Source organism: Triticum dicoccoides, chromosome 6B (genome assembly GCF_002162155.2).
Source record: "Triticum dicoccoides isolate Atlit2015 ecotype Zavitan chromosome 6B, WEW_v2.0, whole genome shotgun sequence".
Lineage (NCBI taxonomy): Eukaryota > Viridiplantae > Streptophyta > Magnoliopsida > Poales > Poaceae > Triticum > Triticum dicoccoides.
The window spans coordinates 711,505,934-711,531,917 of NC_041391.1; the positions used below are offsets into that span (position 1 = coordinate 711,505,934).

A 25,984-nucleotide genomic window follows, 5' to 3' on the forward strand; every position below is an offset into this window, starting at 1 on the left:
CCTACCATGTCTGTGATGCGTAAATTACCATCCTTTCGAGACTACCTGCCACCTCCCCTTTGCCAAAATATCCTACCTCTCGAACTGATTATCCTGTAGAAGCCTCATTAATCACATCACCGACAACGCCGTCACTATCCTCCCAGCATTGGTGGAGATGCCTACTACCATGATGAAGTGGAACAACTACGATGCGCTAGAGAAAGCTCATGAAAATAAATAACAGAAAAGTTATCACACTACTATTTACACATGCGTATTGGGGTGTTTTTCAACAGTTTATTTTCTTAGGTCAAAAAAGTTATCACACCTGGGCTAAGTAAGTTATCGTGCATATATTATCATGGCATTTACATATGAGTTATCAGAGGATGTTTTTCAACATCTTTTCTCTCTCAGATCAAATAGTTACCATGCCTGTTGTGCGTATATTACCATACAATTTACACATGAGTTACCAAAGGTATCAAGCGAGACGTTCAAAGGTATTTCAAAAAAAAATAGGAACACTTGCCAAATAACTTTTAAAAACCAAAGGGGTGAAATGGAAACTTTTAAATAGTTTCCATGCCTGTTGTGACGTCCAAAGGTTGCTTGTTCGCCGACCACTAGGTTCGATGGGTAAAAAATCAAATTAAGTGCGAAAAAAAATCAGAAACTGAACTAACTTGTTGGTGTGCAAATATAGGAGTGTAGACAGGTTAAATAATATTCCCTATGTCCCATAATATAAAAACGTTTTTAGTATAGTGTCAAAAATGTTCTTATATTATGGGACGGAGGGAGTATATTTGCTTTTCAATCTTACAAGAAACAGAACGTAGCTGAGGTGCTAGACTAGCTGAGTTTGCTGAGGTTCAAGTTTCGAATCTCACATTAATTTTTGCACGAAATAAAAACAGGCGACAAAGGATTACTAGCGAGGAGCCAAGGAAACCAGGAGGATCCAGCAACATCGTTCGGATCTTTGGTTGATTTCCGATCATTCGGAAGTTACATTTATCGAATATATAAACCATATCAACTTTATGCTAACAACCACTCAGATCAATACAACTCAATGCACTTGTATGAAATTTAAGTGGATCATGAAAATTCTTGAATTCACGGACAATAATATTCAACTAAGTTTAGCTATACAAGGACAACCTCCAGCTAATCTTCAATGGCACCCAAAGAATCTACAGCTATCCTTGGACGATGTTCAGCCCTTATTTGATTAGATGTCAGGAAGTGGATTTTGGCAAGTGACCCAATGCCCCGGGGCATTCGCTTCTGCACTGCACGCTGGTCCTCGTTTGTATATGGGAACTTTATAGGCTGATTCACGCCTGGGCACATGCCACGTACCAGTGCATCATACCTGCGCGCAATCTTTACTTTCTCTTGGCACTTGGCACATACCAGTCTATCATACAGGTAGACATCCTGTAGATTCACCGCTGCTTTCAGGACACGCCTGACATGAGTCACCATGTAGTCTTTAGCTTGAAAGCCGACGAGGATGAACTTGGCCAGACAGTGGTGCTTGAAATTTGATGTACGCGATTCCCATTCAACGCCCTTGTTCTCACTATACGACTGCTCCCTCCTAATCTCCTGATTCATTTCCATTTCACATGGATGCTCCCATACCTACATGCATGCCACCCATAGGACAAAGGTAAATCAAACAGGTTAAGTTTGCACTCCAAGTGAAAGCACAGGTGCATGCAATCATGCAACAAAGATAACAGACCAATCCTTCAAACAAAAGACTGGAGGTGCAGAACATGCAGTTGCGTGGTAGAGCAATTCCTCAAAAAAAGAAAGAATAGAACAAGCTTTATTAGCTACTATAAGAACATACCGTCATGTAGAGCTCCTCCAGGGACAGCGCCGCTTCCAAGAAGAACATTGTCCAGGTGAGATCATGCCCTTCAGGAATTTTAACTAGATTGAGAATCCTTAATTGCTGGAACACATATGCCTGCCTCCTGGTCAAACACTCTGGTTGAACCCAAATCTGCAATAAGCACATGATAGGGTGAGTAGAAAACAAGTGAAACCAGAACAAAGCAATCAACCCACAGCTTACCTTTTCGCATTGAAACCCCAACGTCAGGTCTCGAACAGAGGTCTCGTGAAGAAAAGTACTTAACTTCAGCATTTTGTCCAAACTACGAGCAGCATTTGAAAGTCTCAGAACCTCGAGCAATGGGACATAGCCCAGTGCCAGTGGAGGTTCTCTGGAAGTTATCCAAAACAAAAACACCAGCCAGGTGAGTTTCGGAACCCAGGTGAGTTTGACCATGTCAAAACGGCAATCAACAATACTGAGCTCAATGAGCTGTGCGTGTTCAACTTGGAGTGTTATCCAATCCTCTGTGTCACAATTGAAAAAACCTAAATAATTTAATTGCTTGCAAGTGACAAGGATGTTAGAGACAAAGTTGGATTCACGGAATCTCAAATTCTCCAGGTAGAGGCGTGTGAGACCAGCAAATGCATTGTGGCATTCATTAAAAAATGACACAAACCGTGTCCCATAGTTCACCACATCATCAATACTGCACTTGCGTCCCTCCTTCTCTGTCAAAACTGTGAATTCAGCTTTCTCAACCTTGAGTGTCGCCATGGCATTGCCAACAGTATGCCCAACAGATATGGGGACACCGTCTCTCAAGTAGAAGGTCATGCTGAGGCGAATGGGCCATCCACCCGGATCCCTGCATGCCAGTATGCTCTTTATCACTTTGGCTACAGCTGTATTGGCCACAGCTTTGGCCACAGCTGCTGCATCGGCCAAGGCTTTGGCTACAGCTGCTGCATCAGCCAAGGCTTTGGCAACAGCTGCACTGGTCCTCCGAACCAATTCAGCATTGGACAGTGCTGCATTGGCCGGATCTTTGGCCACAGCTGCAGTGGCCCTCCGAACAATTTCAACTTTGGAAATGCTGGTTTTAGTTTCTGACGGCAGGAGGTCCCGAGCACTGATTGTAAGCTGTGGGACCATGGCAGGAAGCTGACTCCACCGTCTCGAGAGGACACTGGTTCTCGTAGCGGCGCGAACATCGAGCCGGTTGAGAATGTTGACCAGGATGTCATTGGGCAAGCTGCTGATCCTATCGTCTGGACTGCCTTTCTGCATTTGGCACTCAAAACAGATTAGAGTTGATATCACCATACAGTCAGTTATGCAATATTGTAAGTCGCAAAACATGCAAGTTTGATTGTCTCAGAGATACAATTTGTCTAGTGTCGCAAAGATGCAGATTTGATTTACGTAAGATAACACAAAATTCAATTTAATTTGTACCAAAAAAAGATAGATGTGATACGATCTTGATACTGCCTGAAAGACTGAAATTTGACCCCTGGTTGCCAAGGAAAATTAAGTCATTCGGAGGAACTCACCACCATGGTCGAACCGGATGGCTTGGCCATCAATTTGGCAGCCCGTCGCCGGCTACTAGTCCTCGCCATCGCCCAAGTTGCCTCCGGTCAGTCTAAAAACTGATGTTTAATAAGGAGTTGCTGCTGCGTCTTCTCCGAAGATTGGCGGGTGCCGCGGTGCCGCCAGGCCAGAGATATTTAACTGCTGGGTTTCCGACACCAATGGAAACTCTCGTTTAAATATTGGAAATTATCCGAAAGGGGAGAACGAATTCGAAAGAGGACCTGATTCTGATTGTAGCCCGGGAAGGACTGCTTTGATTCCGGATTAGCCACTAAAAAAAGGGAGGCGCTTCGATTTCCGACTGCGGCTCAGAGAGGAGCCGCCGCTTGATTGCTTCGATTGCTCGGAAAGGAGCGCTTCGATTGGGGGCTGCAGCTCCCAAAGGGGAAGCTGCTTATTTGGTCGCCTCTGCTCAAGCACCGGTGGATCCTCATTCGAGGCATCCGACGGCGACGGCGACGGCGAGAGAGTGGAGATGGGCGCACGGCAGGCGGCGGCGCATTACTGACACCCGATCCCCTTTCCTCTCTTGGTGGAAGGAACCCTAGGGGCCGGCGTGGCTGGGAAGATCACCATTTTATCCTGCGGCCTGCGGTGGAGGAATGATGGGCTAAGGCCCAGTGTTCCTGACGTGAGGCCGAGCTGGGCCGATCGGTGGGTGGGTGGCGTCTTCAGCCCAGGACCTTGAGCTAATGACAGAAAGTTGCAAGCGGCAAAAACGGGCGCTGATCGCTCTCTCGCTAAAGCGATCTTGCGAATGGGCCGGCCCGCGAAGTGTTTATACAGTTGCTGCTGGAACACACAGAAAAACAAAAAATGGATCCACTGAAAAAAAACTAAAAATAGAGTACCAAGGTTGAACCCTGGTCGCATGGGTAGGAGCAACCTGTTATAGTAACAGATCGAGAAAAGAAGAACTAACTGTCAATATTTACGTGCAAAACATTTAAAAAAATGTTAACCAAGCAATTGCAAAAAATGTTAAATGCATACAGAGAAAATGTGTGTCATGTATAGTTGTATACACAAAAATATACAGAAAAAACAAATGTGTATGCAAAAAGTTGAAAATTGTAGAAAAGTATTTTTGTTGAATAAGTATTACACACTTGGGAAAAGTTCATTTGTGTCATCTCATAGTACCAACACCCAACCGTTGCAAATCTGTTAGTAGCTTGAGAAGAATCCTAGAAAGATAATGTACACTATGTTGAGTTATTTCTTTTGGAATGCAGTCTGAAAGATGTGGGGTCATTATCACCAAACTGGCTCCAAAATTGCTTACAGAAGATAGCAGTCACCGTGTCATTGTATGCATTCAGTTTAACAATAAATGATGTCTATGGAAGCTGAATAGTTATGGAACAAGTAAAAAAATAGTTCTCCCTTTGCCCTTAAAATCAGAGAAATTATTCTTTTTTTTAGGGTAAAAATCAGAGAAATTATTCATGCCTTATATCAATTGGTGTTTGCACCAAAATTGAACGCCCGCCACCATCATCACGACAAAGGAGGAGTTGGTCCCCACGACATCCCCATTCAGGCTCTTTCTAAGCTTTAGTTTAGTTTAATCATAACTTAACTTTGTAAACTGAAGAAACTGTAAACGGTTGAATAGGAGTACAAATTGATGAAGATACTGCAGCAGAACTGCAAAAAAGCTGTGAGCAATTCACACAAGCAGATTGCACTTGCAGGCCAGATTGATGAACGTATATTGCGCACAAAATTGCACCAGGCTAAAGTGAACATAAGAAAATGCACAAAAACCTGCGACCACCCTTGGCTCAAGATGCCGCCCACGCATAGCATAGCAGAAGAGAGCACAAATGAGAACAGAGTTTCTTTCAGCATAGTAAAGTGAACAGAGTTTCCTCCTACACTACAAATAAGAGTCTACAATTAGAGTGGCTCCTGCAATTTGACATCCACTTCAAACTGTATGAAGCCCCCAGATCGATGCAGCACAATGAAGGAAACAGACCCACTCAAATCTGTTTCATAGCTCCTCTGTAATAAGTCTGTGCTTCTTTCTCCATAACAGGAGCTGCAGAAGCAGAGTAACCAACCAAGGGAGCCTACCTGCTTTAGTGTGGGTTTTCAGGAATAACCCAACATATATGACAATCGTGTGTTGCCACTAACATGTTTTCTGCTTAAAGGGCAACAGCGCCAAGCCAGCAGCCTGCTAGGTCAGCTATTGCTATCTTCGCATGACACGGAATTTCTCTCGCTTGCGGAAACGCTCGAGCAACAATTCATCGGTAGCAGCTTCTCTACGTCCTGCAGGTGGACCACCTGGATTGTTACTATCTGTTGGTTTGCCTCCATTTTCATTAGCTTGTGAATCTTGACCTTTGTACAACTCAGGATGTTCTGCGTTGTAAGCAATGGTTTAGTACCCTCAAATGAGAATAAACATAACAAAGATGTGACATCAATAACATGACACTGACTGCATTTCAACAACATAATAGCATCACTGGCCTGCCACTAGATTTTCCATGGGACGTCAATTTGCAGAAGCATAGATGCATTTTTTATGATAGGAAAACATAAATTAAATCTTACATTCAACTTTCTAAACTAATCCTACCACAGCCTCAAAATACCAATAGCAGATACTCTCTGAAGAGTTCTGCTACAGGAACATAACTGTCTTCTTGACACATAGCATGCCGAGCAATATCATATAAATATTTCATGTAACAGTGATACATGTCCTCACTAAGAAAATAAAACTAAGGAAATGACCTTAAGTGTATACAAACCTCTTCGCAATTTTTCAGCATAATCTCTCCCACGATGGAAATAATCAGCACTGTAACTTGATGGAATGTTTGCATCTGATTTTGTTTTACCAGCAAGCCTTCTCTCCTGCAGCAATTTTTTGGCTGCCTCGGTTTCTTCAATATTTCTCAATTTATACCTGTAACAATTAAGAAAGCAACAATGAATTGATGATAACTAGAAAGCAAGAAACATGATATATCACCAAATCGAATTATCGTAAGCAAGAAACCAGGTTATATGACTGAAAAATTTCGTATCCATGAGAAATTGACAGGAAGAAATTTAATTAACCTAGATATTAACCACACACTGTTACGCCTCAAATACCAACAATAGCATTAGTGTAGCAGAGATATGTCTGTAGGTTTTCTGAATCCTTGCACAACTTAATAGTTCAGTTGCTAATAGCACACATCAATGACAAAGAAGATCAGTACACTAGCCATGATCGACTACACTCTTTGCAAAGCAATCTTGAATCAGCATTGCAGATATTACATGGATAAAATGCATAGCACACGTAATGACACCAAATGAGATCCGAATGCTTTCCTAGAAGGCTGCAAGGATTTTGCTAATCATGAAAAATAAAAATTGTAAATTAACTCTAAAAAAGAGGAAGCTTGGAGTTCACACAAAATTAAACCTATCTAGCTGATTAAATGCAACAAACATTGGAAGTAGAACTGCCAGCACCCAGCAAAGAAACTTTGTCGACAATGGACCATTGGACCGAATAGTTGGCACAGGTTATAACTGATGTGCACAAATGGGAATTAACAGGTAGGTTTCATGCACTTATCTAGAGATTTCAGAACAGTAGTAAATTGCTCTCCCTCACTGATCGATATTGGCAACAATAACAAGTACTCCCTCCGTCCCATAATATAAGAACGTTTTCTACACCACTGTAGTGTCAACAGCGTTCTTATATTATGGGACGGAGGGAATACACGGCACAGCACTTGAGACTTCTTTTAGGCACCTTCCCCTCTCAACCCAACATAATGACATAAATTTAGCAAGTTTTACTCTAAATAAAGACAGAAAAAGGGGGTGCAAGCACAAACTCGATGGGCAGCTGAACTTCAGCGATGCCGGTGGTCCACTGGGTTGAGCTCTCCTCCATGTTCTTCTTCCTCACCTGCAAGCAAACAATACAACACAATGTCATTGCAGCCCCACAACAAATCTCACCCTGAGGATTGAATCACAGGGCTGTTCAGCCACAAACAAACCTTCAGGTGGTCCGGCACGACATAGAGCTCATCCACCTCGTCCTTGTCGTCCTTGTCGTTCACCTCAATCGTCTTGCCCCTCTTCTTCAACAGCTCGTTCTCCACATACCTCAACCTTCAACGATGAGAGTCAGTTCTGAAAATCGGATTGGCAAGAATAAGCAGATGCAGATGCAACAACGCACATATTGGGGTCTTCGATGGTAACAGCGGTCTCCTGCGCAAAGGTGTCCTGTAGCACAAGGTCCTCCTCGCCCGCTGCCCCTGCCCCGCTGCCACCTCGGCCCCGAGCGGAGGACCCGTCAGTGGTGGCGGTGGCGGCGCCGGCGCCGGTGGCCACGGACGCCGCGGGGATGCCCAGCTTCCTCTCCCGGAGCTTCTGCGTGTACCTGACCTCCTCTCACCAAAATCACTATTTTAACCTTATCAGAAAACTTTAGCACAAAATGAACTCCTCTGAATTTTATTTCACGATCTGACCCTTCTCAGAAACGTCACGAACTGTGGCGTTTCTGTCCTACATAGAAACGCCGAACCATCTAACAACCCATGTTCATGGGAGGGATGGGCTTCCAAGATATATAACTGTTTAATTTGGCGCTGCTGGCTCGACAGGCTTGGTGCCTCCTCCAAAAACCTGACTCTTCGAGTGCTTGCATCTTAAAGTCTTCGAAATAGAGGATAATTCGTACAGGGTGCACACCCACCACGACCAAACAGCACGGCTCACTAAGGACTGTACCAGTAGTGTGGGTTTCTAGCGTTCTTTCTTGTGGTTGGTTCATTTTTTAATTCTTTTTTGTCTATTTCTTTGCTGATTTCTGTTCAGCTTCTTTCTTTTCTACTTTCTTTTCATTTTAATTTCATGAACTTTTATTTTTATAAAATTGTGAAAATTGTAAATTCACAGTTTTTTAAATGAAAATTTTCAAATTTGTAACCTTTTTTCAAATACATAAACGTTTTTCATGAATTTTTTCCCAAATTTCTTGATTATTTCAAAATAAATGACTTTTTTCAAATCTGTGAACTTTTTCAAAATCCATAGACTTTTTTGAAAATCGTGAACAATTTTAAAATTGGCGAACAATTTTACAAATTGTGAACTTTTTTAAAATCCTTGTAATTTTTTAAAATTCGGGAACATTTTTACCAAATACATGGATTTTTTAATCAAATTCATAAACTTTTTTGAATTTGTGATGTTTTTTTTTCAAACTCATGTACACTGTTATGGCATTCCCTGGTTTTCTAATTATTTTTGCAAATGTTTCCATAAAATTTCAAATGATCAACGATCAAACGATGTATGGCCAATGCTCAACGGTTAGAGGTCAAAGGTTGAGCTATTAGCGGTTAGCAGGTCAAAGGAGTGAGCGGTCAAAAACAAATCCTTGCTCAGGTGAGAGTCGGTTTGTTGGGCCAGCCCACAAATCCTCACGTGATAGCGTTGGTTGCGTTACCTGCTGCAACGAGCATTTAACGAGGAGCTCTCCTTAAAGTGTGTGTATGACCCTACGAGATCTATTTTGGAAGCGAGCCTCGAGAAGCACACCTTGCAAGTTTGGTAGTCCATTTTTGAGGGAAGGGATACCCTCAAGTTGGGCCTCATTAACAAGATTGGCACTGTTGAAAACACGGAGAATTGGCATGATAATTGGATCCCACGGGATTTTAAGCTATGTACGGTTTGCCAAGAATCTTTACATCCGTCGTAGCTGGTCAATGAGTTTATTGACCATACTTCGGCTCATGGAAGGTGGAAGCAATTGAAGAACATTTTTATGATATGGACAATGACAGTTTCTCGGTCCGTGGGTATCTCGCCACGTTAGTTCCTGGCATGGTGGATGAGGCTGCATACCCCTAGATCAGTTCCGTCCTAGATCATGTTGGGCAGCCCATGATATTTATACGAAAGGCTACAGAATACTTGTCGTGCAAGACGAGGATACCGGAGCCGAGGAGAACTCTACCTCCACTGACATAGTTGACTAGGATCTGCAACCCTAGAACCCATGGTGTGCTATATAAGCCATGTGAAGCTTATACACCCCTATCGCAATATATGTGAGCAGGGGTTAATACCTTGACCAAGAGGGCCAGGACCTAGGTCAATCTTGCTACTTGTTTCCCTTCTGACCTAATCGCTACGCTCTGGCACTTAATTAAACTATATTAGTTCTTTATTTTTTGGGCACATAATTATAACATTTCATTTCCAAAATAATAAAAATATTTGTAATCATGTGTGTGACCACAAATTAGTATACAAATAACTAAAGTTTAGATCACACGCTAGGTGTAGTTTTTATTTGATGTTAAAATTGTTTATGAAGTCAAAATTCCGATCGTCAGTTGTTCATAATAACATTGAGAGTAAAGTTCAGACTATTTTATATATCCGATGCTAAATTGATTCGAAGATCTATCTTTCTCGGGCCTATTAACTAAGAATATTTTTGTGTTGGACTTATAGCTCAATTCTCTTTTGTTGTTGATCATGTGCTTTTAGTACATTATGTCATGAATATATTTTAGGCATATATATTTTCATATGTGGATTAACGTCTAAATAATCAGACAACATTGTATGAATATTTGTTATGGTAATTCTAGAACCATTTGATGGTATTTATGAATAAAAAAGGGAATAAATTGCTTAATGAACTCAATACAAATATATCTCGCAAAAAGATTAATACATATATTGACATCTTAGTAGGTAATGCTTTTATTGTTGCGTGTCTTCACCCACATAATTTTTTCAATCCCATGGCACCGCCGCTATCTTTATGAGATGGCCACAAGTATCCTACGATATTATTAAAAGAAGTATGCACCAGACATGTGATTGGGCATTTTTATGTGTGTGAGCATTACGAAGATATTTTTTATCTTGACCACAAACTCTTTTTTATGTTTGACTAACAAAACAATTATATATTAATATTTATTACTCCCTCCAAACAGGTGTATAGGGCATGCACGTGTTCCTCGTTCATCAATTTGACTAATAAAATACTCCCATCGTAAAGAAATATAAGAGCATTTAGATCACTAAAGTAGTGATCTAAACACTCTTATATTTGTTTACAGAGGGAGTACATGTTATATACCACCAAAATTATATGTTTAGAAACTTTGTTCAATTACAAATCCAATTATATGCTTTTTATGGTATATAATACATGTTTTGTTTGTCAAACTAAGGGCGTAAAACCTGCATCAACCTTATAAATCCGACAAAGGGGGTACTTGTTTAGCTGCAATACAATGGTCTGTTTATTGTGATCTTGTTAGGTACACTTGGTAAGATGAACCATTTGGGTGAATGCCTACCTTCTCTAATCCATTTGACCTAGGCTATGTAGGAGCAAGTGATACATCAGTAAAAAAAAGTCTACCACGTGCCGGTAGCTGGATGTGTTTTCTGCGATCAATTCGTAGGATATCCCTCATTTGTTGTTCCATGTCTTTGTATCGAATAAATAGATCCAAAAATTCCTAGACCATGTTAGATCAACATGGAATTTGTAGCTATTTTCTCTGACTATAAGAATGTGTGTGCTTCATATAGTAGTTTAGAACAACTGGATAGCCGCCTATATGTGCCCTGTGTAGTTTGCCTCTATTTAATTGTTTGCCGTTAAGAACATAGTCAAGTAAATCTATCACACGTATTTCTAAATAACCATGAATAAATGAATATGGTGAGATGTCGACCATATGGACCAAACACCTATTATAAAAAATAATAGAATGTTCATATTTTAATGGAAGTTTGTAAAAGCTTTATTTTCTTACATCAATATGGAAAATTCAATAATTCTCGAATGAAAAATAACACATGTGAACTTGAGTGCATCTCTAAAATAAATAGTTATATAAAACTTTTGAACGCCTGATACGTCTCCAACGTATCTATAATTTATGAAGCATTCATGCTATTTTATTATCTGTTTTGAATGATTACGGACTTTATTATACATTTTTATATTACTTTTGGGACTAACCTATTAACCGGAGGCCCAACCCATATTGCTGTTTTCTTGCCTATTTTAGTGTTTCGAAGAAAAGGAATATCAAACGGAGTCCAAACGGAATGAAACCTTCTGGAGCGTGATTTTTGGAACGAACATGATTCGGGAGACTTGGAGTACAAGCCAGGGAAGCTTCGAGGAGGCTAGGAGATAGGAGGGCGCGCCCCCTATCTCGTGGGCCCCTCGAGCCGCCCCCGACCGACTTCTTTCGCCTATATATTCCCATATACCCTAAAACCATCAAAGACGAAGATAGATCGGGAGTTCCGCCGCCGCAAGCCTCTGTAGCCACCAAAAACCTCTCGGGAGCCCGTTCCGGCACCCTGACGGAGGGGGGATCTCTCACCGGTGGCCATCTTCATCATCCTGGCGCTCTCCATGACGAGGAGGGAGTAGTTCACCCTTGGGGCTGAGGGTATGTACCAGTAGCACTACAAAAAAAATACACTTCCGTGATGATACGTGTTTGTCACAGTAGGTCGCATTTTTTGTCATGCATGTACATCCATGACGATTTTATGACAGAGTCAAGATAGTCATACCTGTGCTGTCGTAGAAGTGTTCTATGACATTACCAAAATTATCATCACGGAAGTGTCCACTTCCATGACGATAAATCGCGCGTCACAGAAGTGCTTTCGTCAAGGGTGACCGACACGTGGCATCCACCGTAACGGAACGCCATTAAGCTATCGGGTCGGGTTTTGGATCGGATAACCCGTTAACAACCCCGATCAATGGGGATTTTCCATGTGTAAAATCATCATTGGCTGGAGGAAACACGTGTCGGCTCATCGTTGGGACAGATGTCATCCACTCATTGGACAGAAGGCGCCTATGATACGTCGACACGTGGCAGAGCCCAACAGAGGCCCATTCCTGTGAAAAGGCCGGCCGTTTAACTTGGTCAAAAGGTGGCGGGCCGGCCCATGGAAAGCCTGTTAACAGCCTGTTCGCATATAGCCCATTTACAGCCCGCTAACCCAAGGCCCGTTACGCCCTATCCGAATTAGGCCCAGTAGCGTCATCTGGGCCATCCAATATGATTCCAGCCCGTTTTCACTTCTGGCCCATGTATGGCCCATGACGTCTTTCGGCCCATATGAGGCCCTATGTAACTCTTGGCCTATTAACGACCCATGGTGAAACTGGCCCGTAATGAACAGTGTATCACTTTACACCCATTAATGGCCCGTGGTGAAACTGGCCCGTAATGAACAGTGTATCACTTTATACCCATTAACGGCCCGTTATTTCGTTGGGCGGTTTCCAGCCCAAGTTAACTTTCGGCCTTCTGAGGGCCCATTTATTCTTGGGCTCATTTGCAGCATTTGGTTACTTACGGCCCGTTACTGTTATTTTTTGCTTGTGGGCCAAATTCAGCCCGTGGTTACAGTCGGCCCGTTTGTGGTCCGTTAATACGTTGGGCCGTTTTAATAGCGTCATCAAATACGATCTATTAACGATGGCCCGTTATGGTCGGCCCATGAACGGACGATTCCAACTCTAGCCCGTTTACGGCCATAATGCGGCTTGTTATTGGCCCATGTTTGGCCAAACGATCATACGGCCTGTATAAGGCCCATTCATGATACGACCCGTAGAAGGCCCATTGTTTCTACGACCTGTAGAAGGCCCATTGTTTCTATGGCCCGTAGAAGGCCTACTGTTTATACGACCCATAGAAGGCCCACTGTTTCTACGGCCCGTAGGAGGCCCAGTGTCACTACAGTAAATATTAGCCCATGGTTATTGTGGCCTAGTTTTAAAAAATAGATTATTGCAGCCACTAGCAAACCACGGAAAAAGAACTGCACTGACTACAAGCAAACAAATAAACAAGACAATAAGGAAATAAATAAGTAAGCAACTTATGCTAGGCTATCACGGCTATTACACATATTACATCCACTGGGCATCAAAGTTCGCCACTAGTGCAAATACAGGGAACAAAGCAGCATATAAACGCCGTAGCAAAACAAGTCCAAAACTGAAACCACTTCAGAAGAGTTCAAGAAACAATATTCTGGGTACCCATAATGCTGGCAAGATGCTTAGCAATCTTATTAACTTTCTCTTGTTTGGCGCTTAAATCCTCCAGCACTTGCTGTTGCACAAGAAAGTACACATCTGAATTCTGCAGGGACTTCCTCAATCCTTCGGCTTCTTGCCGCAGCACAACTGACTGATGCCTTTCAGCTTGTAGCTGAGACTGAAGAAGCCGAAGTGATTCAGGCAGCGAGTTCGAAGAGCTTGTGCCAGCGGTACTGGCCAGTAACTCGAACACTACATCAATGCAGGACTGTGGGGTTTTCTCACTGTCTACAAGATCATTTTATCACCTTTCTCGGAGACCAACAGGGTTGTCTCACTATCTTGAACCTTATCTGCATTACTTTCTCTACCATTGCATAGTGGGGTGCTCTTCTCCAATATTCTGTTTGCATACTACAAGAGAAACAAGCAGACACATCACGGGTTTAGCTTGTAGTATACGAAACTCATTTTGGTAAACTTGTTCAGTAGTAAGGTGGACAAGATAACAACATGAAACAAACATATATCTATGTACTATGGTCACTGTATTGTCCATATCATTCTAGTTTATGTTCCCTAATCAAGATATAGACACAGTTCAACTCATATATTTTTAAGACACAGCAGCATAGACAGAATATAAGTGTGAGAAACTACACAACATTGGCAGCACTTGTAATGTGCATCACACGAGAACATAACTGTTTATACAACTTAAACTAAAATCAACATAGAGCAAGAAGTTAGAACAACAATCCAGTTAAAGAAATAGGTTTAAAACATACTTGTTGCACCATTGGAGTTTCAATTGGATCCTTCAAATTCGAAAGTAGTTGGTATGAGTAAATACAGTGATGCAACAACAAAGGAGTATGGACCATAGCTACGGAATCTGACCTGAGAACAATTGCTCTTCTGCTTTAAACATGGAGTTTGGGTTAGCTGTGGTGGTCTTCGTGCTTTGGGCACTATAGTAGCTTTACAAATTGCTCGTGTGGGGGTACTCTGTGGTGGACATGGTGCTTTGTCAACTATAAGTGGGTTACTATCCGCTGGGGTTGCGGTTAGATGGGTTGTAGCTGGTTCTCTGCCCAACGGTGTAAGTGTGCAATCTGGAAGAGTCTTGATTATGTGTGGTGGGGCTAGTTTGTGGGCCAAAACAACCATGGTTCTATCTTCATCGACGGGTAGCACTGTCTTTTGTGAAGAACGGGTTTTTGCTCCCTTAGATACTGCCATCACCCCCTCCAATTCAAATGGATGATAAACAAGAAAAGAAATTGAACGTACAGTTGTATGATAGACAGATGTGGTAATTCACATATATGTTGTCTAACCAAACAGGACAACATGACACAATTTCACATATATGATGCCTAACTAAACATGATAGCATGACACAGTTTCAGATATATGATGGATAACTTAACAGGATATAATGGCATAATTCAACATATGATGAGTACCTAAACAGGATGACATGACAAAACTATATGATGTCTTTCTAAAATAGGTTGGGATGAAATAATTCACATACATGGTGTCTAAGTATACAGGATGGCATTATATAATTGACATAATTGATTCATATACTAAGCAGCTGGCACTTGCATGTATGATCTCTAAACTAAGCAGACAGAATTCAATATTGTGCATATGATGTCTAAACTAAGCAATGCAAGACACCATATGCATATCATATGAGAAATATAAACATTACAACTTAGAGCATACACCTCAGGTGGGATATAGGACTGGTCATCTATCTCTGAATCCTCCTCTGAGGAGCTCCCTGTAACCATCGACATATATGCTTCAACAGGTACCATTGCCTGCTCTGAAGACCTTGTTTTCACTCCAGATTTTTCCATAACCGGCTCAAATGGCTGATACACATGAAAAGCAGTTCAATATACACAGATTGTCGACAAATGGAATACGTAATGAAAAAAAAGATGGCATGAGATAATTCACATATATGATGCCTGGCTCCATGGCGGTGCATAATTCACATATATGATAACTGGCTGAAAAACATGGCATTGCATAATTCACATATCTGATATAGAAAGCAAACAGGAGGAATTCACACAAAGCATGTCTAATCTAAGCAGATGGCATGGCAATGCAAGACACCATATGCATGATATGAGCAATATAACCCAGCCAAGTTAGAGCATGCACCTCGGGGGGGGGGGATACAACTGGTCATCTGTCTCTGAATCCTCCTCTGAGGAGCTATCTGTAACCAACAAGAAATCTGCATCGACAGGTAGCACTAACTGCTCAGAAGACCTTGTTTTCACTCTAGATTTTCCCATGACCGACTCAAATGGCTGATGCACAGGAAGAGTAGATGAATGTATAAACATTGTTGACAAATGGAATACATTATGGAAAAATATGGCATGATACAATTCACATATACGATGACTGGCTAAACAGGATGGCATTGCATGATTCACGTATATGATGCCTGGCTAAAGAAGATGGCATTGCATAATTCCCATATACTCCCTTCATTCCTAAATATTTGTCTTTTTAGAGATTTCAAATGGACTACCACATACGGATGTATATAGACATATTTTAGAGTGTAGATTCACTCATTTTGTTCCGTATGTAGTCACTTGTTGAAATCTCTAAAAGGACAAATATTTAGGAATGGTGGGAGTATGATATAGAAACCAAACAAGTGGCATTCACATAAAGCAAATCTAAACTAAGCTGATGACATATAAGATGTATAATGTAAGCAATGCAAGGCGCCATATGCATGATATGACCAACATCAGCATGCCAGGTTAGAGCAAACACCTCAGGTGGTAAACAGGCGTGGTCGGCTCCTTCTGAATCTCCATCTGAACAGTTATCTTCCTCTGGAATACAATCTGGTAATGCAGGAGGGGGGCACTTCGCCCATCATGGAGCGGCGTCTGCATGACATTATATTCGCACGCAACGGTCTTCTCTTTCTCTCTACATGTTCAGTACGATTGTGTACAATATATGACATGCATAATAAAAAAATAGTTAGATTTTGTAAGGCCTAAGGGGTGCATGCAAAAATCAAGACTGATGGTAGCAAACAAGTGGATGGATCCAAAACTAATGATAGCAGGTAGATTATAGCTCCGGTTTAAAAAGATAGACAATGGATCATCTATGTTTGTTGCCCACCCAACATGAACCACATAGAAGACCCCAGATGAACCAGATAGTAGACAGATACTATTCGTTGCTGGCTCGATATGAGACCCATGGGCAATTCAAAACTCAAGATTGAACGATAAAGTAGCAGGTAATAATAACCGATGTATAACGTAAGCAAACACGAAAGACTGCGACCTCTCTTCCGGAACCGTGTAGTCCTCAGGTTCGTCTGCTCAGTCAATGATGGTAATGTAGTTGGCGTGGCTGCCGGCAACGGGGAAGATGATCTGAGGCGGCGAAAGAAAGTCTGCAAGGGGGATCTCTGCTGTAGTGAACGCTTCTGTCGATGGTGCACCTCAGGTGGGGTGGATGACGGCACGGCAGGAGCAGGACATAACACACAGAGTTTTCTTTGACGCCTATCTGAAAATGAAGTAAATCTGTAAGGGCTCCTTAGAATTGGAGGATTCTATAAACACAGGGACAGGAAAAACACAGGAATATGATAGGAATGCACGTGCAAAACAAAGCATTTGGAAACATAGGATTTCAGTCAACCTAGGTGTTTGGCTCACATGAATTGGAAGAATAGAGGAATGGAGAAACAAAGTGATGCGATGTGTATACAACCTCTTTGGCATAGCCTTGTGGACCTCAGCATCATTGGGTTGGACGTGGAGGATGGTGATGATGCTGGTGTGACTGTCGGAGGCGAGGAAGAAGATCCGAGGCCTCTGGAAACGGCGCCGAGGGTACTGCTCCGCTGTGATGGACGGTTCCGTCGTTGGAGCAGCTCCGCTAAGGTGTACGGCGACGAGGTTGAAGCATGACAAGACAGACAACATTAATCTGAAGTGGGACCCTAATATCATCTGCAATAGGTGATGTAAAATACATCACCAAAAAGTGCTAGATGTAAAACACATCAGCCGAGCCATGGCCGCTCCGACAGATGCTGTAAGTACTGTTCACTCTAAACTTAACTGAAGAAAATGAACTTCACAGTCGAAACTGAATTTTACTGTCAAAACTGATTGAACTAGTAACAGAGCATTGCAACGGATGTTTAGGGCGTTCGAGCACTAGTAGCAGAGAAGCAGTGATCTAAATCAGCAGACGCTCGAGCAGGGAACGCACTGGCGGAGAGCAAGTCGTGCAGTAGCACCGCCAGCGAGTGCTAAAGCAGCCACTCCTGTAGCTGCCGGAGGTCGTGCAGCAGCAGCAGCGCAAGCGAGAGCAAGAGCAGAGCAGCAGCACAAACGAAAGCAGGAGCAGTGCAACAGCGCGACCGACAGCAAGAACAGAGCCGCAGCGCGAGCGAGAGCCGGAGCAGCTGCAGCTAGTGCCGTTGTGGAAGTCGCCGCCAAGGAAGCAACGACATGGGGGGAGAGACGCTATGGATGATGTGGCCAGCGATGACGCCATCGATGGAGACACACCATGTCTGCTCGGTATCGAGCACCGGCAGCCCTGTGAGATCAAATAAAATATAAAATGCAGCGGTGAGTGCAGAACCTCCTTGGTGGCGCCGATTTGGCCTCGGCTTCATCGGAGGAATTGGTGAGGGTGCTGCGATTTTGGTGGGGCAGGTCAAGATGACGCTGTGGGGATTGAGGTGGCGTGATAGACGAGGCGAACGTCGGGGTAGCTCCTTGGAGGTGGAGGACGGGGCGGCTGATCCGGCGGGACAACGAGATCGACAACGGATCCTCATCCGGTGCGGTGGATGAGGGACGGCGAGCTGTTGCGGTGGACGACGTAGTCGCGGAAGAGTCTCCGGCTGGGCGGCGGTCGGGAGGCCGACGGAGGAGCGTGGGGTTTCGCGGGTTTTGGCGGCCTCGGTGTACGAATGGGGGGGGAGGGGCGAAGGAGGAGGGGGGAGCCAAGCTTAGGGACGTGCTTGTCCAAAATGTAGGGTAAGTTACCAGCGTACCCCCACCGGTTTTGACACCGCGACGTGGATCTTCATTTCCGGCTGAGGGGTAGAAGGGGGATTTCGTGTGTCTAGGCTGCGGGAGCGATTTCAGATGAGGAGGGAGTTCTCGCGCGCGTCCAAATTTCGGGATAACAAGGCGCGGCGCGGGTTGAAGAAGCGGGAGTTTCAAAGTAGGTGAGACAAAAGATACTCGAGCTTGAAAATTTCGGGATAACAAGGTGCGGATTCCTTGTTCGGCAGAACAAACTTAACGTGTAAAAACCAATTCATACAAGACACAAGAGAGTCATGTCCCCTTTTACTATATTGCTATAGATGCCATTGAAAAAACTACAAGAAAAATGTAAAAAAATCGGGAGAACAAGATTACCCTGCACAGTACCAAATCGATTCGCACTTCCCTCAATAACAACAAAAAACAAATCAATTCCCACCAAATAAAGAGTAATGTCCCTTTTTATATGATTACAGATGCCATGATCTCGAATTTCAATTTTTGAATCCATGTTATGTTGAATTCGAATATATCGTTAGGTGACCTTGCGGTTTATAATTGATGTAGTCGTACATTTTGGTCTTCCATCATATCTGAACATTTTACTCCACCATGTGAACATATATATTGTCGTCTACCATATGGGCTAAATTTGAATCAATTTTCCTTATTTGAATACGATTGTTGCCAAGTTATAGAATAATTTAAATATTATCTTGATAACAAAAAACATGCATATAGCAGTAATCATATTTCACTATGAACTACATGTACCATACGCTCTCCAATTCAAATATTTGTATCCATTTTATGTTGAATTCAAATCATAGTACATTATTGGTCTAGGTAGCGAGATGTTCGGGATAATCTAAACCCTGTTTTCATACGTATAATTTTTGGCTGAATTGGGACAAGTTTTGGTATAAGCCTCTTACAAAACCGGAGATTCTCTCAACAAGCCTCGTGGTTCCGAGAGGGAACGTGTCACCTTTGTGTGCGAAATGATATACGCTGCCTCCCCCTGATTTTATTTACAGAGGCAACATAGAACTATATGAGTGCCCTGTTAAATTTTGGAATTATTTCGGGTTCATTTGGCCTTTTTATACATTAATTGAGTTTCTGGACTTTTAATGTGCATAATCTAAATATGAATTGCATGCACATGCTCTGGTGCACCAAAGTGGGTTGAAAAATCACATGTGTGTCCTTGGTTGAATTTCTAGGTCCCGTGGAAGAAATGAGAATGAAATTCAAACATCTGGGCATCATGACTCGGCCGAGAACATTGAGAAACTTAGATTTTAAATTCATGTAAATCCAAAACTCGCCTGGAAATCATGAAACTTGGCATGGTGTCATGTCATGGCACTAACATGTTGTGGTAAAAAATTGGGCCGATTTGGAAGCTCGTGGTTCTAAGAGGGAACATGCCACCTTTGAGTGTGAAATGATATATGAAACATAGAACTACATTAGTGCCCTGTTAAATTTTGGAATTATTCCGGGTTCGTTTGTCGTTTTTATACATTAATTGAGTTTCTGGTCATTTAATGTGCATAAGTCAAATTTGAACTACAAGCACATGCTCTCGTGCACCAAAGTTGGTTGAAAAATCACATTTGTGTCCTCGGGTGAATTTCTAGGTCCCATGCAAGAAATGATAATAAAATTAAAACATCTGGGCATCGTGGCTCGGCCGAGAACATTGAGAAACTTGGTTTTAAAATTCTTGTAAATCCAAAACACGTCTGAAAATCATGAAACTTGGCATGGATGTCATGTCATGGTACTACCATGTTGTGGTAAAAAAAATTGGCCGAATAGGAACAGATTTTGGTATAAGCTTCTTGCCAACCGAAGCTTCTCTCAAGAAGGCTCGTGGTTCTGAGAGGGAACGTGCCACCTTTGAGTGTGAAACGATATACGTTGCCCCCCTTGAGTTTATTTACAAAGGCAACATAGAACTACATGAGTGCCCTGTTAAATTTTGGAATTATTCCGGCTTCGTTTGGCCTTATTTACACATTAATGGAGTTTTTGGTCATTTAATGTGCATAATTCAAATTTGAACTACGAGCACATGCTCCCGTGCACCAAAGTTGGTTGAAAATCACATTTGTGTCCTCGGGTGAATTTCTACTCCCTCCTTCCATCTATATAGGTCCTAATGCATTTTTTGAGGCTAACTTTGACCAAACGTTAGAGCAATAATATATGACATGCAACTTACATAAAGCATACCTTCAAATTTGTATGTCAAAGGAGCTTCCAATAATATAATTTTCATAGTATACATCTCATGTGCTATTAATCTTGTCAATAGTCAAAGGCTGTCTTGAAAAACACATTAGGCCCTATATAGATGGAAGGAGGGAGTAGGTCCCATGCAAAAAATGAGAATAATATCAAACATCTGGGCATCGTGGCTCGGTCGAGAACATTGAGAAACTTTGTTTTAAAATCATGAAACTTGGCATGGTGTCATGTCATGGTAGTACCATGCCATGGTAAAAGAAATTGGCTGAATAGGAATTTTTTTGGTATAAGCTTCTTGCAAATCGGAGCTTCTCTCAAGAAGGCTCGTGGTTCTGGGAGGGAACGTGTCACCTTTGTGTGCAGAATTCAAATTTGAAATACAAGCACATGTTCCAGTGCACCAAAGTTGGTTGAAAAATCACATGTGTGTCCTCGGGTAAATTTCTAGGTTCCATGCAAGAAATGGGAATGAAATTCGAAATTCTGGGCGTCGTGGCTGGGTTGGAAACATTGAGAAACTTAGTTTTTTAATTCCTGTAAATCCAAACCACGCATGAAAATAATGAAACTTGGCTTGGTGCCATGACATGGCACCAACATGCTGTGGTAAATTTGCAGTCCGGTTTGCGAAGGCGCACACATTAACAATCAACAAAGTCATTTTGGAACAAGTGCTGTCATGTTACAATCGGAAACACAAGTATTATTGAAACAGTGGGCGTTCTACTTACTAGTACCATTTACGTGCCGCCACGCGTCCCCATTTTTTATTAGCTAGGAGGCGTCGTGCAGGGTAGCTATTTGAGTATGAGAGGCGTGCGGTCAGACCCATGCACGTGCTTATCGGGAGGAGAGCCCTTTGACCTCCATCTGCCGTCCACCTCTCTCCCAAGGTCTCCATTAATGGCGCCCGAGCCTCTGTTTAATGGCGTGGCTATGTCTCACTCGACTGAGATTTAAGAGAGAAAAAAGAAAATCTGAAAGCACGGATCTTGATGTAAGATCCGATGGACCTATATAGCATCTACTGCGACTTATAGCAAGACTGATGAATATATAAGGACGGTTAATTTTTTTGATCAAAGAAGGGCTTGCCCCTTCCTATTTTCATTACTGAAAACCACCACAATTCACAAGAAGTTCAGCACAACTCCAGCCTAACACAAAGGACTAAAAGCTACCAGATTGAAATCGAAAAATCCCAAGAGGCCAACAAAGGCCAAACATCCGCGCTAGAACCCAACATTTCACAACCGACGACAGAATCCACATCCTAAACCGATTATTACATCAAAAGAAACCAGGAAACTGAAGGAAGCCCAGCAGCAACTAGAAGAACAACAACGCCAGGGTCGCCACAGCAAGAGTTTTCTTCATTCCGGCCTCGCAACATTGATCTTCCACAGAAAGATAAGGACAATTAATTGTCTTACATAATTAGAAAGATAATTAAAAAAGCCACATGCGGCTACGCCCAAAATACACAAGGGAAAAAGAAGAAGGAAGACAAGGATCTGGCTCGCTGATCTCTACTTTCTTGATGCGTTGCTGCAGGCCGCGGGAACTAGTCTCCGCGGCGAGCGGCGATGAGCTCTTTCGTGTCCTCAAGACACTGCTTGAGAACATCCACGGATTCCTCCACCAGCATTTGGCGCTCATTGTGGAGCATGTCATTCTCGTCCATAAGTTTCTTGAGAATGACGCCGGTCCTCTTCAACAAGGCACTGGTCTCCTCCTGCTGGTCTGCACTTCGGACGATCTTCTCCTTCAGCAGGTCATGCTCGTCCCAGAGCCTCTCATTGCCCTCCCTTAGTTGCCGGATGACGCCGGTAGCCTGTTCAAATGAGGCTTTCATGTCGTCCTGCAACCTCACCCAGCCAGAGATCTGATCCATCTGGCTATGGATGATCGCATGCATGCGCCTGTAATAGTCGTCGCCTGCCTGCGAGAAATTTTCCCAGGCCGCCGTAGCGCAGCGGGACATCTCTGCTGCATTCGTGGTGCAGCGGGACATCTCTGCTGCTTCCGCGGCGCGGCCGGACCAGTCTGCTGCATCGACGGCACGGCGGGACCTCCGTGCTGCTTCAGCGGCACGGCGGGACCTCTGTGCTGCTACTTCCGCGCGGCGGGACATGTCATCTGCTCTCGCAGCGAGGCGGGACATCTCTCGTGCTTCCGCTTCCATGCTCGCCTCTCCCTGATGGCAATCTCTCGACCCAGAACTCACGCTGGCCATGGCAGACGCAAGGGAAGGATGCTGAATGACTTGTTTGTTTTTGTGGATGAGGAGTTGAGGAGGAATGTGAAGTAATCTTGGCATACTAGTATTCATAACCGAGTACTAATACGCTCCTAAGTGGGAAACCGTTTAGGTTGTGATCGGTGTGAACAGGTTTGCAATTGAATATAGCATGGAGTAATTTGGAATGTGACGAGACGCAAGCTCAAAATTTATTGACGGTTCTAGTTTCGAAGTGCGGCACTATTCCCGGATGGAGTACTTCTTTTTCTACTCCCTCCTTTCCGGTTTTATAGGGCTTATCTCAAAATTTTAGTTTTTCCATTTTATAAGGCTCAATTTGGTTGTTCCCCAACACATGTTCAGATTCCAAGGTGCATTAAATCATTGCATGCAAGTATTAAGAGAAAATTGACCAATGCATGTACTTTATGCATGCATGCATTGCAATTAATGCATTGATAAACATAATTTTTTGAGGAAATCAAGAGCAGTAATTAGGTGCTTTTGCAAACTACAAAAAATATTCCACCACTCACCATCTTGGTTGGTGAGATTTTTGAATTAAGCCATATAAACCGGAAAGGAGGGAGTACTGCTGTGTACGTGCAATAACTGGCACCGTCGTATACATATCTTACGGTTAATGGGGCGTTCGACAGGAATAGCTGCGTGGCGGGAGTGCTTGTCATCAAAATGGATAAAAGGGACGTATCTAGAACTAAAATACGTCTACATACATCTCCTTTTATCCATTTTGATGACAAGTAGTACTTCTTACCCAAAGGAACTTTATATCCAACAGACACAAAATATCCGTTCGACTGTTGGAAATTACTGATTTGATGTTGAAGTAATTGCTGCATCGCCACCAAAATCCACCATTTCTTAAGCTAAAGTAGACCAAGGTAATCCCTATATTAGCATATTACTAAGATAAACAAAAGACACTGTAGAAACATTTAGGATGTGAGCTTGTCAATCTAAATGTGGAGGGACACAAGCTTAGCCCCGGCCAGCAGCTTTGGCGGAACTGTCAAGAAGGTCAGCTCCTGCACGTCGACGTCGCCGGGATCCTTGCTGCTTGTCACCTCCATTTCCACCTTGACGGCGTCGGTCGTGCCTTTGGGCTCCCCCGGCGGGCCGTTCGCCCATAGCTTGGCCACGTAGTGCGGCAGTGGGGACGCCCCCGCTCTGATGCAGACGACCGACACGGTGATAGGCGCGCCGATGTCGAGCACGCCGCCGACCAAGAAAAACGCGCGGCGGTCCTCCTCCGCGAACAGCAAGAGCCGTGGCTCCGACAGTGGCACTTGCAGCTGGAGCACCTTGCAGTACTGGATCCTATGCACGAGCATGGGATGTGCGGTGCTGATGTGGTGGTAGAGCACCGGCGGCGGACCTTCGTAGCCGCAGACGGGCACGGGGCATTTGCAGGGCGCGAGCGGACACACGCTCTAGTGATCGACGAGCTTGTGGTAAGTGACGTAGAGCCCACAGCCTTCATGCGGGCACTCCACCCTCCTCGACGAAAGGACGGAGTCCACCGCCGTGTTTCGCACATCGAAGCCACTGCCGCGCTCGCACTTCTGGCACTGCCGCTGGTTCCCGGGGCGCTCAACGCGGCAGTCCGCGCAGGCCAGGTGCCCTCCCTTGCACTGCAGAAATCAATCAAACAACACATCAATCAAGAAACCTGCACCTTGCTCAATCAGCTGAACGGACGAGGTGTATTCGAACCTCATACACTGGAGGCGTCAAGGGGCGGAAGCACAAGGGGCAGTGGAGCATGGTGAGGTCCGTCGAGACCTTAGAGAGCTCCATCGTCGGGTCCTGTTCGGTCTGCATGATCTCGCCCTCCTCTTGCACAACCATCTCTCGACTTGGGCCGGGGTATTACAAGGCTTTACCGTCACATATTTTATACTACTTCAAGGTGCATTAAATCAACACATGCAAGTATCAACAGGAGAGTCACAACATGCATGCATGTGTTGTAATTAATGCATCGGTAAACGCAAATTATTGAAATATATCAAGTGCAGTGCTTTGATGTGTCGCCTCAACTCGTACATCAACGAAAAGTTTGATTATCATCTCCCTCGCGGACTTAACTGCACCTGCCTTTGGTTGTATGACAGGTTGGCCACACACCTGTCGGGCCCACCTGTCATGACACGCAAAGGCAGGAGCGTCCCTCCCTCGCCCATGAGTGTGGTGGCTGGCAGTGGCAAGACTAGGAGAAGCTTTCGCTACACGCTCTCCCTCCCGCACGCGGTGGACATGCAGCAGTTCAATCGGTGTCAGATGGCCAGAAGCGTACTGTAGTACTCCTCCAGTGCAGTAGTACTCCATCATTGTTCGACTTCCCAGAGAGGCGAAGAGCCAAGCGTAGCCCGGACGCTCGTGTGGCAGTTTCATGTGTAGAGTAGTCTAGGATAGCGTGTATCGTGCCTGTAAGCTTAAAATCGTTCGGGTCGGCTCCATGCTATGTGGCCATCTTGAAGTTTTTAAAAAAAATTTAAAATAGTCTTCTGGCCCTACCTGTCACCCTGGTGATTGTAGTTTGCACGCTCATCTGGTCAAGACAGGAATATATATTTTAATTTGTTTTTTTTTCGAAAAGGGGGGACTCCCCGACCTCTGCATCAGCACGATGCATACGGCCACATATATTTTAATTTGTGGTGGGTAAATGTTAGAGGTTGCAACAAATATATTGTACACTGCGGGTCTTTCAGCCAAGTTTAGAGGCAAGCACGTGGGGCCAGTGCTATGATGTGTCGCGTCAACTCGTACAATGAGGAGAAGCTTTGATTTTACTACTACACGCCTTCTCCCTCGCCCATGCG

General features: G+C 43.6%; 2 protein-coding genes across 3 annotated transcripts in view; both read right to left on the minus strand.

Annotated features, from left to right (window-relative positions):
* Positions 1-947: 947 nt before the first annotated feature.
* Positions 948-3,987, minus strand: LOC119325174. 2 transcript variants are annotated; one of them, XM_037598926.1, is made up of 5 exons: positions 3,661-3,987; positions 3,397-3,577; positions 2,078-3,124; positions 1,850-2,005; positions 948-1,635 (listed from the first exon to the last, which is right to left on the minus strand). In XM_037598926.1, exons 2-5 carry the CDS (start codon positions 3,463-3,465, stop codon positions 1,156-1,158), a joined length of 1,752 nt encoding a protein of 583 aa, XP_037454823.1. In that variant the 5' UTR covers positions 3,466-3,577; positions 3,661-3,987; the 3' UTR covers positions 948-1,155. The 2 variants fall into 2 exon arrangements, with proteins under 2 accessions (XP_037454823.1, XP_037454824.1); XM_037598927.1 differs by having other exon boundaries at positions 3,397-3,580.
* A 1,138-nt stretch (positions 3,988-5,125) lies between these two features.
* Positions 5,126-25,984, minus strand: part of LOC119321601 (protein COP1 SUPPRESSOR 2-like) — a 55,744-nt gene continuing 34,885 nt past the window's right edge. The window contains exons 3-7 of the mRNA XM_037595211.1: positions 7,656-7,867; positions 7,471-7,585; positions 7,303-7,376; positions 6,211-6,368; positions 5,126-5,815 (exon numbers count right to left, since the gene is read on the minus strand). Of these exons, the coding sequence (XP_037451108.1) occupies positions 5,643-5,815; positions 6,211-6,368; positions 7,303-7,376; positions 7,471-7,585; positions 7,656-7,867 (732 nt within the window). The 3' untranslated portion in view covers positions 5,126-5,642. The remainder of the gene's footprint in view (positions 5,816-6,210; positions 6,369-7,302; positions 7,377-7,470; positions 7,586-7,655; positions 7,868-25,984) is intronic.

Bases quoted from the DNA above. Each gene is read 5' to 3' on its own strand.
- LOC119325174 (XM_037598926.1), bottom strand. From the start codon at position 3,465: ATGGCGAGGACTAGTAGCCGGCGACGGGCTGCCAAATTGATGGCCAAG. The intron at 3,125-3,396 runs GTGAGTTCCTCC...TGCCAAATGCAG, and splicing joins CATCCGGTTCGACCATGGTG to AAAGGCAGTCCAGACGATAG. The intron at 2,006-2,077 runs GTAAGCTGTGGG...TGCTTATTGCAG, and splicing joins TGGGGTTTCAATGCGAAAAG to ATTTGGGTTCAACCAGAGTG.